This window comes from Gekko japonicus, unplaced genomic scaffold (genome assembly GCF_001447785.1).
Source record: "Gekko japonicus isolate JY-2015 unplaced genomic scaffold, Gekko_japonicus_V1.1 scaffold1831, whole genome shotgun sequence".
NCBI lineage: Eukaryota > Metazoa > Chordata > Lepidosauria > Squamata > Gekkonidae > Gekko > Gekko japonicus.
In genome coordinates, this window is record NW_015177067.1 from 308,504 (window position 1) to 327,950 (window position 19,447).

Genomic DNA, 19,447 nt, shown 5'->3' on the forward strand with positions numbered 1-19,447 from the left:
CCAGCTCTCACTTGAGCCCAGCCTAGATCGTCACCCCGGGGGTGGTGTTGGGGCTGCAAATGTATGAATGCTTCTGCTTCTAACAATAGCCCTGTCAATTCCGAGTTGCCCCTGCCCCTGCAGGATTTGGCTAGAAGCAGGCATCGGGCGAGGAGAGGAGGCCTTGCCTTCCCCGCATCAGTTGCATTCAGTGCACCCCAGATCTTGCTTATTGCTCTGATTCAGGGGAGTGAGGGGGGGGGTGGCGGTATAACATTCCTCAGAGCTGTGAGTCATTTCTTTGCCAGAGGTTGGCAAAAGTGGCCGCCTTTAGCAACATCAGATGAGCCACGTGGGAGATCGGTGGTTGCTCCTGCCCACAAACTCCTCCTGTGTGTGTGTGTGTGTGTGCGTGCATGAGAGGAGATCGTATATCATGTTTCTATTTTTGTGCTCTCTGAACCAGCCAACCCTGGCACATCCAGGGTCCCCCAGTGCCAGTTCAGTGGTGCCATGCCTTAGGATTGCCGGGGGGGGGGCGTTTCTGGGACTGAGCTCCGCCATCTTTGCTCCGTTATGCACTTTTTGCTTGGGCTCCCAGTTTTGGTATTCCTGTGTGTTCTCCTGTCTTCAGATGGATCGCTATTTACTTCATAAGAAGTTCTGTCATTCACCCCGGCAGAAAGGGGTAGCCAGCGGTGCTCAGATTGCGCACTGTTGTTCATGCTGGAGACAATGAGGAACTCATCTGCCAGAGGTCCGCCCGATCGGTCCGCTCACCAACTTCCATCATTCGCTGTGCTTGCAATATTTGAATGAAAGGCTGAATACTGAATGAGCAGTCCTGCTTCCTCCCCAGACAGCCACAGCGAGATCGGAGGAAGCAGAAGCAGCCATCCCTTTTCTGCTAACTAGCCAGAATTAGATTTATGACATGCTCCACTGTTCTCCCTCTCCTCCCATTTTATTCTCACAACAGCCCTGTGAAGGAGGTTAGACTGAGAATACGTGACCAGCCCGTGGCCAGCCAGCAGCCTTCCATGGCAGAGGTGGGACTCCAATCTACGTCTCCTAGATCACGGACACTCTAACCCAGGGGTGTCGAACTCATTTGTTATGAGGGCCGGATCTGACATAAATGAGACCTTTTGTTGGGCCCGGGCCATGTGTGTCATAAAATGTAATGCCAGGTAGGGGAGATACCCTGTTTTTCCCGAAAATAAGACCTATCCCAAAAATAAGCCCTAGCAGGATTTCTATGCATTTGTGGTATAAGCCCTAGTGTGTCTTCTTGAGAAAAAATAAATATAAGACAGTGTCTTATTTTCGGGAAAACACAGTATAAACTTTATAAAGGACACAAACACAAAGTCGGTGTCTGCTTCATGGCCCCTCCAGTGGCACAGATGGGTCGTCTGCAGAAGGTGCTTTGGGGTATTCTAGAGCTCTGACCAGCAAATCGATACTGAAATTCCCTCCCTTGGGAGGAAGGAAAGACCAAGAGTCCAGCAGCACCTTAAAGACAAACAAAATTTTTGGCAGGATCTGAGCTTTCGTGAGTCACTGCTCACTTCTTCAGCTATTGTTTTTGAGAAGATGTCTCCTGTCTCTCACGAAAGCTCCTCCCCTGCCACAAATTTTGTTCATCTTTAAGGTGCTGCTGGACCCTTGTTCTTTTCTGCTGCTACAGACAAACACGGCTACCCATCTTGATCTGTCTCCCTGGAAGGAAGGATTGGGGTGTGTGTGCATGTCTCAAGGGGGACACTGAATACCTCTCTACTCTGGTCCTTTGACTGGAATCCTCCTTGTCCATATTAAGGGAGTTGGAATTCTAGAACTGAGATCTCCCTCAAAATGTTTACACCATGTGATACTCTATAATTTTTGATTTCTGTATCAATATAAGATTTTATATTTCTTGCTAACTTTTATTTGTAGGTTATGTCGTTTATCTTCGAACTGTGTTCTGCTTTATTCTTTATTCTTTTTTGTATTTGTGTTGGAAAATTAATAAAATTTATATAACATTTTTAAAAAAATGTTAACAAAGTGTTGAGTGGAACATGGTTCCAGTGCAAAAGTGAAATGCATTCATTAATCTGGACGAGTTCTTGCATAATCGTTCGATTACATATTTCTGCTTGGAAGCTTGGTTTTCGGTTTGGATCTCTGAATCGGCCTTGGTCCTTCACTTGCAGGAAGCCAGAGGTGTGGCAGTTGAGTGATAACAGGTTATTTATTTATTTTATTAGATGTATATACCACCCTCCCCGAACGTGCTCAGATTGATCGAGGTGGGCTGTGTGCTCAGATATGAGCATGACTGTTCCAGAACACCAGTAGCTTTTATGAAGACAGATTGAGGTGGGTAGCTATGTTGGTCTGAAGCAAAAAACCCCCAACAAATTAACTTTGTTAGTTTGTTTGTTAGCAGAGGTCCATCAGTGGCTCTTAGCCACAAGGTATAGATAGGAACTCTCAGTCTGGGGGCAAGTGATGCTCTGTATTCTAGGTACTTTGGGGGGTGGGGGCAACAGTGGGAGGGGCTTCTGGTGTCCTGGCCCCACTGCTGGACCTCCTGATGGCATCTGGTATTTTTGGCCACTGTGTGACACAGAGTGTTGGACTGGATGGGCCATTGTCCTGATCCAACACTGGCTTATCTCTTATGTTCTTAAAGGTGTCTGATGTGGGGAAGGGAAAGGAGATTGTAAGCCGCTCTGAGACTCCCTTGGGTAGTGAAGGGAGGGGTATAAATCCAATCTCCTCCTCCTTCCTCTTGAAAGAAGCTGTGATGGTGATCAGGGTTGCCAGCCTCCAGTTGGTGGCTGGAGATCTCCTGGGACACAACTGGTCTCCAGGTGGCAGAGATCGATTCACCTGGAGAAAATGGCTGCTTTGGAACATGGATTCTGTGGCGTTATGCCCAACTGAAGTCCCCCCTTTCCCCAAATTCTGCCCCCCTCAGGCTTCACCTCCAAAATCTTCAGTCTTTCCCATCTCTGCGCTGGCACCCTCAGTTGTGAATGGTCACAATAAGGACATCTTAGCGGGGTGTCAGTGTGCAGCCTCAGTCTTCATGCACGGATTTGCGCTTGTGTGTTAAGTCTGGCAGTGGCCAAGTTCTCAAGCGTATGCGCCTGCCCGTCTTGGGCTGTGGGGAGGGATCGGTACACGTTGGTACAGGGCAAGCCTGGGGTGCCGTTCTGCCTCCGCCTGTACAGGCCTTTGTGTATGCGTAATATGAGAGTCGACCCTGTTAATAATATATATAGCCTTAGTATATTCCCGTTTGCATTGTTCCTTTTGTTCTTGCCACATCCTGGGAAGTCTGTCCCTATTGATATTTCTCAGGTGCGGTGGTCCCATAGGCGGAGCTGCTTGGTCATGTCTTCAGCACCGGTGCATGCTTGTCTCGGGTTGAAAGCAGTGCTCCCATCTGCACACTGTCTGTCTGTCTTCTGTTACGTAACAAGCCGCTTCAAGAGATTGGCTTGATAAGGCTCGGATGGGCCTTGTTTCCTCTGAAAAGAGGGGCGCAAGTGGAGGGCTGGCAGCTCTTGCATGGCTGTAGTCTTGGTTTGTGCCGGGTAGCTGGATGGCTGAGTGTTCGTGACGGGAAATTTGTGATGAGTGTTTGTGACGGGAAATTCAGCCCACCTTTTTTCGAGACGCAAAGACTCGCCCTAACAGCTGAGGCTCCTGCCTGCTCCTTTAAGAGTCCCGAGGCAATATGAGAGGCTGCAGCCAGCTGTAATGGCAGCGCTGGGGTGCGCTGTCACAATACGGTCCTGACTGGAACTTCTGGCCTAGCATCGAACTGATTTTTCTGTTTAGTTTCCGGTACAGAGGAGTTAGTTAAATACACCTGTCTCTTTCATTTTATCCTGCCCTCTTCCAAGAAGCCAGTTTGGTGTAGTGGTGAAGTGCACGGACTCTAATCTGGGAGGACCGGGTTTGATTCCCCACTCCTCCACCTGCAGCTGCTGGGGTGACCTTGGTTCAGTCACAAGTTCTCTCAGAGCTGTTCTCTCAAGGGCAGCTCTGGAAAGAGCTCTCTCAGCCCCACCTACCTCACAGGGTGTCTGTTGTGGGAAGAGGAAGGGAAAGGAGTTTGTAAGCCGCTCTGAGACTCTGAGTGAAGGGCAGGGTATAAATCCAATCTCCTCCTCCTCCTCTTCTTCTTTGTCTTCTTTTGCGGCTTCTTTTTATCCTCATAACCGCCTTGTGAGGTAGGTTAAGCAGGAAGTGTTTGATCTGGAGTCACTCTGCTTAGCTTTCTGACTAAGCAGAGATCTGAACCTGGATTACCCCAGGCCTTGTCAGACAGAGTATCTGCTGTCTCAGACTGTCTGTCTCTAAAGATTGGTTTTATTTAGCACGTTTTGAATCGCACACATCCTCTTAGGGTTGTCTTAGGGTTGTCAAACATAAGGCAGGGGGCCAGGACTGGCTCATTCAGGGCTCTTACCTGGTCCTCAAGCAACCCGTATGTATGGAAATGTAAGGTACTCCCCCTTTTACAGTATCCCTTGGAAGAAACTTAGTCTTTTTGGTGTAGTGGTTAAGTGCGCGGACTCTAATCTGGGAGAACCGGGTTTGATTCCCCACTTGCAGCTGCTGGATGACCTTGGGGAATGCCATAGTTCTGGAACAGCTGTTCTTGAAAAAGAGCAGTCTCTGTGAAGAGCTCTCTCAGCCCCACCTACCTCACACGGTGTCTGTTGTGGGGAGGGGAAGGTAAAAGAGTTTGCAAGCCGCTCTGAGACTCCCTTGGGTAGTGAAGGACAGGGTATAAATCCAATTTCTTCTTCTTCTTGCATTATGGTGAGATATTATTGGGTGTGGGGGGGGGGTTGGTGGGTTCCCTAGTAAATCAATTGCTTTAACTGTTAGGAATCAATTGCTTTTGTTTGTATTTTGAGTTAAAAACTATATTGTTAATTAGGTTTGCTGGTGTCCTTTATAAAGTTTCTATCTCCAGTACCTGACATGACGTTTTATGGCACACACGGCCCCGGCCCAACAAAGCGACATTTATGTCAGATTCATCCCTCGTAACAAATGAGTTTGACACCTCTCCTCTAAGGAGCTCGGGATGGCCTACATGGTTCTTTCTTCCCTGCTTTATCCTCGTAACATCCTTTCGAGGTATGTGAAGGGAAGCGAGTAACTATCCTGAGGATGCCCAGGAAGCTTCAAGACAAAGTAGGGATTTGAACCCAGGTCTTTCGAATCCTCGTCCAGCACTCTAACTGCTGTTCTTACAAGGGAACAAAGCAAGGCTATATGACACCCACAGAGCTTCGTAGTCTGTGGTGGCTTCCTTTTTTGTGCGAAATTAAGGCCATGCAGGCAGATCTTTAGCACCCGTTTGTCCTTTTGCTGCTGCTGCACTCCCACCTCTTGTGGTGAGCCCCCCAAGCGGAGTGGGCAAAGGGGTACATGGTAACATCCGTGGAGGAGCAGGGGGTGTCCCCGATCTGTCCATGAGCCTCTACCAGTTTGGTGTAGTGGTTAAGAGCCAGACTCTAATCTGGGAGAACAGAGTTTGATTTCCCACTCTTCCACGTGCAGCTGCTGGGTGACCTTGGGTCAGTTACAAGTTCTTTCAGAGCTGTTCTTTCAAGGGCAGTCCTCGAGTGAGCTCTCTCAGCCCCACCTACCTCACAGGGTGTCTGTTGTGGGGAGGGGAAGGGAAAGGAGATTATAAGCCGCTCCAAGACTCCTTCAGGTATTGAAGGGTGGGGTAGAAATCCAATCTTTTCATCTCCTTCTGCACCGATCAGCGTAGCACAAATCTCATAGTTGGCTCCAGCCCTTTAAATCTCTCCCCCCCTGCATTATTTTATCTGCATGTTCCTGCGTGAACCACGTCGACGGTCTGTTCTCTTCGGCGTGTGTACATACAGCCAGTGAAGCTGTTCCAAAGTCCTGCCGTGCCTCAAAGAATTGCGCCCCCCCCTTTTTAGCTGTGGCATATTGCTGGGCTAATCCCCTTTTCTCTCTTGGCAGCTACGGCAACGCAGGCACGGCGTAGCCTGTGCTGACAAAGCAGTGCGAATAAAAACCTTCCTGGCCAGGAGGAGGAACCACGTAGCTTTGGAGCGTGGGCTGCCAGCCTATTGCCAAGGGAGGGGCTGCGCTCTCTGTCCCCACTTCTCCGCCGTAAACAGCTCCACGGCGAGCTGAGCCACCACCCCCTATAGGGAAGCTGAGCTTCCAGTCCCTCCTCTGGTTGTTGCTGCCAGCTCTTCGCTAAACAGCTCCTGACATGCAGAGACGGTAAACTGCCTTACTGGAACGAGCCTGTGTGGGTTTCCTGACAACAGCACTGGGCCTTGTTCCGTTTCAGCCCAAGCGTACCCCTTGACCCATTTTGCCTGGAGTGCCGCTGGCGGGGGGGGGGGGGGGGGGGGCTGTGGGGAAGCTGAGCTACCCTCCAAGAACGAAACGGCCTCTCTGCCTTCATCCAGGGTGCAGCTTGTTAGCTTGGCGGCTTGGTTTTAGCAAGACAACCTGGAAACACTTTGGTGGCTTTGCCCCCAGAGCTGAGCTGAACTGTAGGCTTTCCAGCTGGTTTGCGGCTTAGAATCATAGAATGTTAAGAGTTGGAAGGGACCTTACAGGTCATCTAGTCCAACCCCCTGCACTCTGCAGGAGCATAGCCAAAAGATAGAGAAGGCTTATAGGGGACATTACTGCAGTCTTCAAGTATTTGAAGGGCTGTCATGTAGACGATGGAGCAGATCTATTCTCTCTTGCTCCGGATTGCAAGACTAGATCTAATGGGTGGAAATTACAAGGGAGTCGTTACCGGCTCTATATCAGGAGAAACTTCCTAACTGTAAGAGTGGTTGAGCAGTGGAACAGACTGCCTTGGGAGGTGGTGGAGGCTCCTTCGCTGGATGTCTTCAAGCGGAGGCTGGACGACCATCTTTCGGGTATGTTGTAGGTATGTAGGGCTATCTTTTGGCTATGCTCCTGAGAGTGCAGGGGGTTGGACTAGATGACCTGCAAGATCCCTTCCAACTCTAACATTCTATGATGCCATTGGAAAGCCTACATTTATTAAAATATCTATATTCCAGTTTTCCTCACGGTTAAAGGCTGTAACAGCAGGGGATGGAGATCAAAGCCTCCTTCTATTGCTGCACGTTTTCAAGTGGAGGCTGGAGGGCTGTCTTTCGGGTATGTTGTAGGGCTTTCCCAGGCTAAACATACCCAACTCTTTCAGCCTGTCTCATAAGACTTGGACTCCAACCCTCTCACCCTCCTGGTTGCCCTCTTCTGGATATGCTGGAACTTGTCAACATCCTTCCTAAAATGTGGTGCCCAAAACTGGACACAGTACTCCAGGTGAGGCCTGACCATAGCAGAATAGAGCGGAACTACCACCTCCCGTGCTCTGGACACATTGGCTGCTATGTGAAATAGGATTCTGGACTATAGCTCTGATTCAGCACAGCAGTAGTTGGCTCTGATAACAGTAGTTTCTGTGTCCGATTTGTGTCGTTGTAGGTGTGGCAGTTTTAATTACCTTGTTTTCTTCCCTAAAGAGTGTTTGTAGAAACTGAGTTATTGCTGTTTTCTGAAAAGCAATATATAAATAATTTTTGAAAGTTTATCAGTTTTGTACACGTTATTAACATTCCAAACATACAGTTTCTTTACATTTTTGAGTCTGTACTTTCTCTATCCTATCTAACCATTTATATAGACAAGCCCATCTTACCAAAAAAATACCATCATCTTTTCCTTGTAATATCAAGCTTAATCTATCCATTTCTGCTATCTCCAATACTTTACAAATTACTTCCTCTCTAGTGGCGGGCCTGGCGGGAGCTGGTCCATGGGGTCGCGAAGAGTCGTACTCGACTATGCGACTGAACAACTAGTGGGTAGTTCGTTTTGTTTCCAGTATTTGGCTAACAATATCCTGGCAGATGTTAAAACATATATCATTAAGTATTTATCTTTTATCTCATAGCTATCCGGGATCATTTTTAATAGGGCTGCCTCTGGAGACAATTCCAAGTTAATGTTCAAGATATCTGATATTAATTTCTGTATCATCATCCAATATTTCTGTACTCTACCACACCGCCACCACATATGAAAGAATGTTTCGACGTTTGTTTTACATTTCCAACGGTCCTTAGAGATTGCATTTTGCTAATCTATCCGGCGACCAGTACCAACGGTGAAACACTTTATAAATGTTTTCTTTGTAACTAGTAGCTTTCATAAATTTAGTCGCTCTCCATGTCTCTGCCCATTTATCTATATCAATAGGGTGGCCTATATCTTTCATCCAAGTCACCATTACCTGATTTACAGCTTCATCTCGCATATAATCTTCTAGTAAGAGTTTGTAAAGTTTTTGTACCATTTTGTCATTTGTTGATAGCCAAATCTTATCTAATAGTGTCTTGGATTCTTGAAAGCCTACTACTATGTCTTTAGAGTGTGTGTGTGTGTGTGTGTGTGTGTGTGTGTGTGTATAAAATAATGTGACTCTTTCTCCTTTCTACAAAGAGGTTTCGTGAAGCATGAAAGAGGCAACTGATCTGACTCTGGCACAAATTTATTGAATGTCTACTGCTAGAGATGTGAAGGCCCAGAAAAGGGGTGGGGACTGAAAAATTACAGAAAGCCTTTATCTGAGGACCTTTTCTAGTTTTTCCCTCGCCCCGTAGAAAAATAGGGAAATGCTGGAAGAGTGACAAATGCCTGTGAAATATTTTTCCCCCTTTAGGGATTAGATAAGTGAAATGGTTTTGTTTGAAATGTATAACATGAAAAAAATGTATGACAACCTACATTATGCAGTGATAATTCCCATGTCTAGTGTAGATATAGTCTTGAAAATGTTTTTATTACTTAAAAGTGAATACTGCTGTCAAGTCACTTCTTAATTATGGTGACTCTCTGAACCGTTGACCTCCAAAGCTTCGGGGCATTAACAGTCTTGCTCGGGTCTCCAAACCGAGGGCTGTCCAGGTTTCCTCTTCTCCTGTTGCCTTCAACTTTTCCTAGCATGATTGTCTTTGCCAGTGACTCTTGTCTTTTCATAATGTGACAAAATACAATAGCCTCAGTCTGGTCATTTTAGCTTGTAGGCAGAGTTTTGGCTTCATTTGATCTAGAACTCACTTATTGGTCTTTCTGGCAGTCCATGGTTATCTGTAAATCTCTCCTCCTATCAGTTTTCTTCACTGTCCATCGTTCACACCCATATATAGTAAAGGGGAATACTATGGCATGAGTTATCTTGATCTTGGTCACCATCAACACAACCTTACACTTAAGAATCTGCCGTCCCCAGTCTCAATTCTTGGTTGCGGTCTCCCTTTTGGTTGATGATGGAGCGAAGGGGTAGAAAGTCTTGAACAGTTTCAATTTCTTCATCGTCAGTTTTTGGTTGTGTAATTTCCCAAGAAAAAAGAAATTTCCTGGAGAAAAAAGTGGTGACAGACTTCACGTTCCTGGGATCCCAGATCCCCGCAGACTGTGACAGCAGCCATGAAATTAAAAGACGCCTGCTCCTTGGGAGGAAAGCGATGGCGAACCTAAACAGCATGATAAAAAGTAGAGACATCTCCCTGCCAACAAAAGTCCGTATGGTCAAAGCAATGGTATTCCCAGTAGTCATGTATGGCTGCGAGAGTTGGACTATAAGGAAGGCCGAGCGCCGAAGAATAGATTCTTTTGAACTATGGTGCTGGAGAAGACTCTTGAGAGTCCCTTGGACTGCAAGAAGAACAAATCAGTCAATCCTAAAAGAAATCAACCCTGACTGTTCCCTGGAAGGCCAGATAATGAAACTGAAGCTCAAATACTTTGGCCACCAAATGAGAAGGGAGCACTCACTGGAGAAGACCCTGATGCTGGGAAAGACTGAAGGTCAAAGAAGACGGGGACGGCAAAGGATGAGATGGTTGGACAGTGTCATCGACGCAACGAACATGAAATTGAGCCAACTTCAGAGGACGGCGGGAGACAGGAGGGCCTGGCGTGATCTGGTCCATAGGGTCGCGAAGAGTCGGACTCGACTGTGCGACTGAACAACAACAACAATTTCCCAGTAGTCATTACTTTTGTCTTCTTGATGTTCACCTGTAATCCGTCTTGGGCACCTTCTGCCTTCACCTTCATTAGTAGTCGTTCCAAGTCTTCATTGATTTCTGCCAGTACTGTTAATGTTCCCTCCACCAGTTTCCACTCCACCTTCAACTTATAATAGCAAAGTCAGGGTATCTTTGGATGCTTAAATCAGGTGACTGTACCTGTGGATGGGCAAGACAGATCTTTCTACAAACCTGAAAAGGGCCCTAGGTTTGCAGAAAAATGTGAAATCTTAAAAAAAAATGGTAAAAGGAGCACCTATAGCTTTAAGCAAGAGATTCCCTCAGTGGCTGTTGCTAGGCAACCACAGTATTCCAAGCTGGCTTTCTCTGAGTAAAAGGCAGGGGGAGGAGGCAGGGACCTTTCCAAAACCTATTTTGTCCTTTGAGGAAGGGCTCATTGGGGCCAGTCCTGGCCATGGTTGCTGGCTCCAGGTTGGAAAATTCCTGGAGATTTTCATAGAAACATGGAGCTGGAAGGGATCCCCAGGGTCATCTAGTCCAACCCCCTGCACAATGCAGGAAATTCACAAATACCTCCCCCACACACACCCAGTGACCCCCTGCTCCATGACCAGAAAATGACAAAAACAAACACCAACCTCCAGGATCCTTGGCCAAACTGGCCTGGAGAAAATTGCTTCCTAACCCCAAAGTAGTGATCTGCATTTTGAGGAAGAGTCTGGGGAGGGCAGGATTTGCGAAGGGGAGAGGCCTCAGCCAAATATAATGCCATAGAGTCCACCCTTCAAAGTAGTCATTTTCTCCATGGGGACAGATCTCTGTTGTCTGGAGTTGAGTAGTCATTCTGGGATATTTCTAGGTGCCCTCCTGGAGGTTGGCAACCCTAGGCCTGGAAGCAACATCTGGGTGACTTGATACCACCCAGCTTGCATGACTGAGCTGGATTTGGCTGCCTGCTACTTGCCAGTTTTGTTAGAGCTTCAGAGTAGGTTCAAATCCCCATCTTGCTGGGTGATTTTGGACCAGCCACATAATTTCAGCCTAACCTACCTCACAGGGTTGTTGTGTGGATAAAAAGGAGGAGAAGGAAATAATGGAAGCAGTTTTAGTCCCCCACTGTGGAGTATGGGGGTTATAAACGAATTAAATAAAGAATAAATATAGCCGAAGATGGGAGGCAGATAAAAGGTGGGTTGTTGAATGGCTGGGAAGGAACGAATGAAGGCAGGGAGAGGGTACGGGGATTGCCAGGAGGAAAAGAGGTTAGGAAATTCCTAGAAATTTAGGCGGGAGGAGCTTGAGGAGGGGAGGGACCTCAGTGAGGTCATAATGCCATAGACTCCACCCTGTGAAGCAGCTATTTCCTCCAGGAGAACTAGGGTTGCCAACCTCCAGGTGGGGGCTGGCAATCACCCAGAATTACGTTTTCCAGAATACAGAGATCAGTTCCCCTGGAGAAAATGTCTACTTTGGCATTATAACCTGCTGAGGTTGCGTCCCTCCCCAAACCTCACCCTCCCAAGGCTGTGCCTCCAAATCTCCAAGGGTTCCCCAACCTCGATCTGGCAGCCATAAGGGGAACTGATCACTGTAACTGGGAGAGCTCTTGTGATTCCAGGAGATCTCCAGCCCCCAGCTGAAGACTGGCAAACCTAGAAGGAGAGAAGGAAGCAGGAAAAGGGGAGAGGCTATGGGGGCTTTCAGGAAAGGGAGTGAAAGAGGAAATAGTAGGAGAGGGCGAAGTGAGATGCCTCCTGCAAGTCCTTGTGGGTTCCTACTTATCTGTATACGAATAGTGAATCTGAGTGACTGGAGCTCTGAATGGACAATGCAAGTCTTTCTGTAAATCTGAAAAATGCCCCAGGTTTGCAGAAAAACCTGAAATCTAACAAATACATTGAGCGGTTAAAACAAATCCCCAAATGATAAAAGAAGCACCTGTAGCTTTAAGAAACAGACGCCTTCAGTGGCTGTTGCTAGGCAACCAATGCCTTCTAGGTTGGTTTGTAACAGTAGAAGGGGGGGGGACACCACCTTTCCTGAGCTCTTTTGGACTTTGTGGGGGGGGACTCATTGGCTCAGCCGTGGCAACAACTACCAGACTACCTGACTCGCCGAGGCCTGGTAGCTTGCTCTTCTTCAACAGGAGCCACCCTCTGAAAGCCAGCGTGGCATAGCAGTTAGAGCTTCGTGCTAGGGTCTGAGAGACCTGGGTCTAAATCCCCAGTCTGTCATGGAAGCTCACTAGGTCATATTGGGTCAGTCACATACTTTCATACTAACCTACCTCACAGGGTTCTTGTGAGGATAAAAAGGAGAATGATGTAAGCTGCTTTGGTCCCCACTGCGGAGAAAGGTGGGGTATAATGAACAAATAAATATAGCTTAAGGTGGGAGGCAGATAGAGGAAGGTTGGTGACTGACTGAGAATGAGGGCATGAGGCAGGGGAAGTTGAGCAGATCGAGGGTGACCAGGAGGAGGGAAAGGGGGATTTATGTGGGGAGGGGAATACAGGGGGAAGTTATGTCCCCCCCAAAGTCCTTGAGGATTCTTTACCCTGCAGGTGGGCTCAGCCTAGCAGCCAGGCACCACACAGCTGAGCATAGTTTTCCTAGGAAGAGGCTGCCAGGGAGGGGAAGACAAAGGGGCAGATAGAGGTAGGTTGGCTGTTGGGTAGGAAGGAGAGAAGGAAGCAGGGGCCAGGGGCTATGGGGGCTTTTAGGGAGGAAAGGAGGAAATAGTGGGGGGTGGGAAAAGGAGATTTCCCCCCCCCCCAGCAAATCCTTGCAGGTTTCCACTTATCTAAATCTAATTTTTTATAGCGGTTGAAGATTAGAGTTTAGTATTTTTTTCACTGTTATAAAATCTAACATATCCAAATATGTGGGCAGTCTTATCTGTTGTGATTGTATGAGGCAGTTTCTATTACCTTACCTTACAAAATGATTTATAGAATCATAGAATCACAGAGTTTGAGGGGTCCCAAGAGGCCATCTAGTCCAACCCCCTGCTCAATGCAGGATCAGCCTAGAGCATCCCTGACAAGTGTCTGTCCAGCCGCTGCTTCAAGACTGCCAGGGAGGGGGAGCCCACCACCTCCCGAGGCAGCCCTTTCTACTCTTGCACAACTCCCGACTGTCAAAAAGTTTTTCCTAATATCCAGCCGGTACCTTCCCGCCCTTAATTTAAACCCATTATTGTGAGTCCTCTCCCTCTCCTCTGCTCCCAACAGAAACAGATCCCTGCCTCTAATGGACAGCCCTTCAAAAACTTAGAGCAACCCTGTCCCCCCCCCCTCAACCTCCTCTTCAACCTCTCCTTAACCCTGTCCCCCCCCCCTCAACCTTCCCAAGTCCCTCCGCCTTTCCTCTTAGGGCTTCTTGGTCTCCAGGCCTCCCCCATCATCCTCGTCGCTCTCCTCTGCACCAGCTCCATCCTGTCCACGTCCTTTCTTAAGCGAGGCCTCCAGAACTGCACACAAGACTCCAGGGTGCGGCCTGTCCAATGTAGTGTAGCCCTTTTGAAGCACATAAACATGTTAATTAGAAAAGTTTTATATGGTAATAAGTTAGAAATTGTGCTACTTAATGAACCAGCAAACTAAAGTCAGCATTTATATGAAACTAACTGTATTCCATACATTTTGTGTTTTCTTCTGGGGAAAATGGGGCAGGGGAGTGGGGACAGTTATTCATGGCGTCAGAATTTCCAGAAACTTTATATTTCTGTCTCGCTCATCCCGAATTCCAGATTATACATGAACAAATTAAATAGTGCTGGTCCTGATACTGATCCCAGGTATAGGTACTGCACTGTTTATTTGCCTCCATTGTGAGTCAGCTGTCCGTTTACTGCCAATCTCTGCTTCCTGTCCTTTTACCAATTTTTAATCCATAAATGGATTTGCTATTATCCCATGATTTCTGATTCTAAGCTTATTCAGGAGTCTTTGATGAGGTGCCTTGTCAGCAGCCTCTTAGAAATCTAATGTTGACGGAATCATTCTTATCCACCTGCTTGTTAAGCTTGGGTGAGGCAGGACTTCCGTTTGCAGAAGCCGTGCTGATTTCCCCCCTCAGCGGGCTTTGTTCTTCCACGTGCTTAAATACCTCTGTGTCTAACCCGGGTCTCTTGTTCTGTCTTTTTCAGGCTCATATTAAATTTCCTATGGACTACCCATATTCACCACCTACCTTCAGGTTCCTGACCAAAATGTGGCATCCCAACATTTACGAGGTAAAAGTGTTGTGTCTCCCCGTGCCCAGTCCTTTTTGTGTAGTGTGAGGTAACTTGCCTGCTATTACATCCGCGATCAGAAGCTGTGGTGTACCTCTCACAAAGACGGACAGGAATGATGTGAGTGTGCACGCTTGTGAGTTCTCCAGAACTTTCGAAAATATGAAACCAAAGCGGCAGGTGACAGAGAGGAGGGACGTTTCAGTCCATGACTTTGAAGGTTTTTTTTGTCTGCACGTTACATGATTTGGGGGTTCTGGATTTTTGTTTGGACCGACTCAGGGACCTGGAGTTCCTCCCATTGGGTTGTGACCCCCGCACTCTGCAAACATGCACACCCTTACGTTATCTTCCTCTGGCATCATGAAGGCTGGGGTGAGATATCTGATGCGGGATGAAGCAAAATGCCTCAGGACCATGAGAGGTCTTGGGGGAGAGGCCTAGAAGAGGCCTGTAGCTGAGTGGCAGAGCCGCTGCTTGGCATGCAGAAGGTCCCAGGTTCAATTCTCAGCATCTTGACTTCAGGCACTGGAGAGCCGCTGCCAGTTCAAGCAGGCAGTACTAATGGACCAGTAGTCTGATTCAGTATAAGGCAGTGTCATCTGCATGTTGGGGAGGGGCCGCGGCTCGGTGGGGGAGCCTCTGCTTGGCATGCAGGAGGGCCCAGGTTCAATCCCCGACATCTCCAGTTAAATAGGACCGGGTAGTAGGTGACGCGAAAGACCTCCTGCCTGAGACCCTGGAAAGCCGCTGCCAGTCAGAGTAAGACGATTCTGACCTTGATGGACCAAGGGACTGATTCAGTATGAAGGAGAGCCCACCACCTCCCGAGGAAGCCTGTTCCACTGAGGAAGCGCTCTGTCAGTTAGTTCTTCCTGATGTTTAGCCAAAAAAATCCTTTGATTTAATTTCAATGCATTGGTTCTAGCCTGACCCTCTGGAGCAACAGAAAACACCTTCGCTCCATCTGTATATATAAAAGAAACTCCCCTCACCGTAAAATTCAATGCCCAGGCCAAACCGCTGGACCTAGAGACACCAAATTCGGGGAGAGCGCTACTACCATGGCATAAATGCTCACTAAGAAGGGATTTTTAGAAATTCGACCCCCAAAAGGGGTAAAAAGTGCTCCCTCCATTGATTCGTATGTAGCTTCCAGGCAGCTGCCTCCTTGCACCCCCCACTCTCTGATTCGTCAGCTGCAGAGCTCAGTGTTCTGAGGTAAAAAAAGCAGTTACAGAGGAATACAGAGAGCTAATGGCAGCTGAGGAAATCAAGAGTGGCCAACAACCGCCTGTGAAGTGAAGCAAAGCTGCTGGCCCAGCCTCCCTATGGCTTCAAACATGCTCCCCCCTCCTACACCTGACAGGCAGTTGTGTGTCAGGTGCAGCAGCAGTTGCAGGGTGCTTAAAGCCATGAGGGAGCCCGCCCCAGCAGTAACACCTTAGTGATCCTGCCAGCCCTGCCTCCACAGTGGCTTCTAATACTCCTCCCCCCTCCCCCTCGTGCACTGAACAGGCAGCTGCCTTAGCCGTGCTGCTGGCCCAGCCTCCCTGATGCCTTTAAACATAATCCCCCCAACACCAGACGGGTGGGTGTCTGTCAGGTGTAGGAGCAGGACCAGGGCACTTTAATCCATCAGGGACGTCGCCCCAGCAGGATCACCATAGCGATGCTGCTGGCCCAGCCTCTCTGATGGCTTCCAACACACTCCCCCCACCTCCCACACCTAACAGGCAGGTGTCTGTCAGGTGCAGCAGCGGTTGCAGGGTGCTTAAAGCCATGAAGGAGCCCGCTCCAACAGTCTACAGAGAGGTCCTTCAGTAGAGGGGGGAAAAGTATGTATGTCTCACTTCATTTTTTACACTACAGTCATCTCCATTAGAATTCCTACAACAAATTTTTACATTTCAGGCTTCACATCATCAGTATTATAACTGGTTTTACGGAACTTAAATACCGTAGCGAAACACGGGTATCAGGCTAGTCCTCTATATGACAGCCCTTCAAATACTTGAAGATGACTATCATATCGCCTATGGATTCTCTCCAGGCTAATCGCACCCGGCTCCTTCAACCTTTCCTCATAGGACTTGGTTTTCAGACCCTTCACTGTCTTCATTGCCATCCTCTGGACATGTTCCAGCTAGTCTACATCCTTCTTAAAGTGTGGTGCCCAAAACTGAAATCTTGCTGGTCTCTTAAGTTGCTCCTGGACTCAAATCTGGCTCTTCTGCAGACCAGTATGGCTATCTTCTAAAACTATTTTCCAAAGAAATAATCCCAAGAGGTAGGTTAGGCTGAGAGTGTGCGTGACTGGCCCGAGGTCACCCAGCCAGCTTCCGTGGCAGTGTGGGGATTCTAACCTGGCTCTCTCAGGTCCTAATCTGATAACTGTAACCCCTGCATCACTAATCGGGGTGTTCTTTTGCTTCCCATAATGTCAGCCAGACTCACCGTCTAGTTTATGTCTGCCCAGCCTCTTCATTCCTTTCTGAATGGCTCTTGGGCCGGGTTGCCCATGTGTGTTGCCGTGGGAGGGCTTGAACGGTGTTCCCGTGCCTTACTAGCTGCTGTGTTGGCAGCTTCCACACCCTTGTGTGCTCACTGGACCTCAAGGTTCCTGTGCAGCATTCTTGCCATGCTTACTTGTGTTGCTCTCTGCAAAAGAAACCCGGGCCAAGGTGCAGAAGGCAAAGGGGTGCCGGGGTTCCCTGGGGTAGGCCTGGAAGGGTCACCATCGCCCATCCCCGGCCCTGACAGGCAGGGAAGCCAGCTACGGCCATCTGGAAGGGCGCACCGATTGCGCTGCCCTGGAAATGTCCGGGAGCCACCTTGCCCTGTGTCCTTGGAGCAAATCAGGGAAATTGACTTGCTGCTCCCTCCAGGGGTGTCAAACATGTGGCCCGGGGGCCAGATCAGGCCCCCGGAGGGCTTCTATCAGGCCCGCAGTGGAACTGGCTGTCTTCTGCTGCTGCTTCCAGTTCTGCTGCTGCTGCGTCATCGTAGGTTTGCAGCTTACAGATACACACCTGAACAACATACTCAAGATTGCAACAGCACAGACATTTTGATGCAGTAATCCAAAGCAAGAAGTGTCAGTTATCAGACACCATTAAATAAACAAAATATTGCTACTGTTTTAAGAGTGCTACTCTTTTAAGCATGTTTTTATTTTAAGTTAAAAAAAACCCTTTGTGTATGTGTCCTTTATAAAGTTTATATCTCTGCTACCTGGCATTACATTTTATGACACACATGGCCCGGCCCAACAAGGTCTCATTAATGTCAGATCCGGCCCTCATGACAAATGAGTTCGACACCCCTGCTCCAATGTGAAGACAGAAAAGCTTTGGGGGGGGGGGGGAGCAGGGAACGAGGCCCTCCTCCTCTACTGGCCGTCCTCCAGAGCAGAGAGGCCTTTGGCTTTGCACGTCTGAGAAGCTGGCTTCCAGTGCTGCTATTTCCCATTTCCTGATATTGCTGGACCCTTCTTGCTGGCAGAGAGGCCAGGAACTAGCTGCCCCCTGGAATCCCACTGACTCATCCCGGAACAAGGGGGTGGGGGAGATTCTCTTTTGTTTGCTAGGAGGCTTCTAGGTGAAGGAAGCCCGAATGGCAGATTCCCCCTTTTTTTCCTCAACACTCTGGCTCCCCCTGCTGGGGATTCAGTGGCATCTCATTGCTCCTTCAGTCACACCCCCCCACACACACACTGTGTGTACAAAGGCCGTGGGGACCACTTTGGCTCTTGAGATTCAGACCAGAAGTCTGGAAATGGGCGAGGAGTGGCTTGAGTCCATCTTGTGTCTTTCTCCCCCAGCCCCTCCAGTGGTCAGAGGTGTTTAGTACTACTTGACAAAGAGAGTGATTAAGATGTGGAATTCTTTGCCAGAGGATGGGGTGATGGCCACAGGAATAGATGGCTTTCAAAGGGGATTGGATAGACTTATCCTCCATGAATTTGTCAATGGCTCCCAGCCATGTTGACCGCAGGGAACCTCCACATTCAGAGGCACTAAACCTCTGAATCCCAGAGCCGGGAGGCAACATCAGGGGAAGGCCTCGGCCTCCCTGTCCTGTTGTTGGCCGTCCAGAGGAACTGGTTGGCCACTGTGTGAGTCAGGATGCTGGACTAGATGGACCCTCACTGGTCTGACCCAGCAGGGCTCTTCTGAGGCTCTTATCAGGGGAAGGCCCTGGCCTCTCTGCCTTGTTCGTTGGCCCTCCAGAGGAACTGGCTGGCCCTGTGTGAGACGGGATGCTGGACTAAACAGACCCTCACTGGTCTGATCCTGCAAGGCTCTTCTGATGTTCTTAGATAGGGTTTAAATACATTAACGGACAAGAGATCTGACAACGGCTAATGGGAAGCTCTGTGTGGGTGTTGCCTTCTGACACACTTGCCTTCTGACACACTTCCAGTGAGGTCAGGCGGTGTGGCATATGCAAATGAGTTATGCTCTTGGTCATCCAGAAGAACTGGTTGGCCACTGTATGAGACAGGATGCTGGACTAAGTGGACCACTGGTCTGATCCGGAAGGGCTCTTCTGATGTTCTTAGTATGGGAGAATTTCAGAAGGTAGCTGTGTTGTTCTGCAGTACAAGAGTGAGAATCGAATTCAGTAGCACCTCAGAGATCAACAAGGTTTTTTTTGGGGGGGGGGCAGTATGAGCTTTAGAGTCAACGCTGCCTTTTGTCAGAAGGGAGCTTTGACTCTCGAAAGCTAATTAACACACACACACCCATCTTGTTAGTCTCTAAGGTGCTTCTGGACTCAAGTCTAGTATAGAGAAGAGCTTGTTAGGTGGTGGGGGTGGGGCGGCCACCTTCCCTGTTCTCAAGGGCCACTTGAATCTCCAGATGCCGTGTTGGGCAGCGGAAGCGTGTGTGTGTTTTTACACAACCGGACACTTCCCCCCTCCCATCTTTCTTGGTTTCCTTTCCCCAACAGAACGGAGATGTATGTATTTCAATCCTTCACCCACCTGTAGATGACCCTCAGAGCGGAGAGCTCCCGTCTGAACGGTGGAACCCAACCCAGAATGTCAGGTGAGACTCTAGTCAAGGCCGCCGTCGCTGTGCCAGGGTCCCTCCTCCCTGCCTGTGTCCACAGTTTCTCCAGTTTTCTCAGA

General features: G+C 48.6%; 1 protein-coding gene across 1 annotated transcript in view; it reads left to right on the forward strand.

The window, feature by feature from the left end:
* Positions 1–19,447, forward strand: part of UBE2R2 (ubiquitin conjugating enzyme E2R 2) — a 90,928-nt gene that overhangs the window by 67,806 nt on the left and 3,675 nt on the right. Inside the window, exons 3-4 of the mRNA XM_015428188.1 lie at positions 14,224–14,310; positions 19,267–19,364. Coding sequence (XP_015283674.1) covers positions 14,224–14,310; positions 19,267–19,364 — 185 coding nt within the window. The remainder of the gene's footprint in view (positions 1–14,223; positions 14,311–19,266; positions 19,365–19,447) is intronic.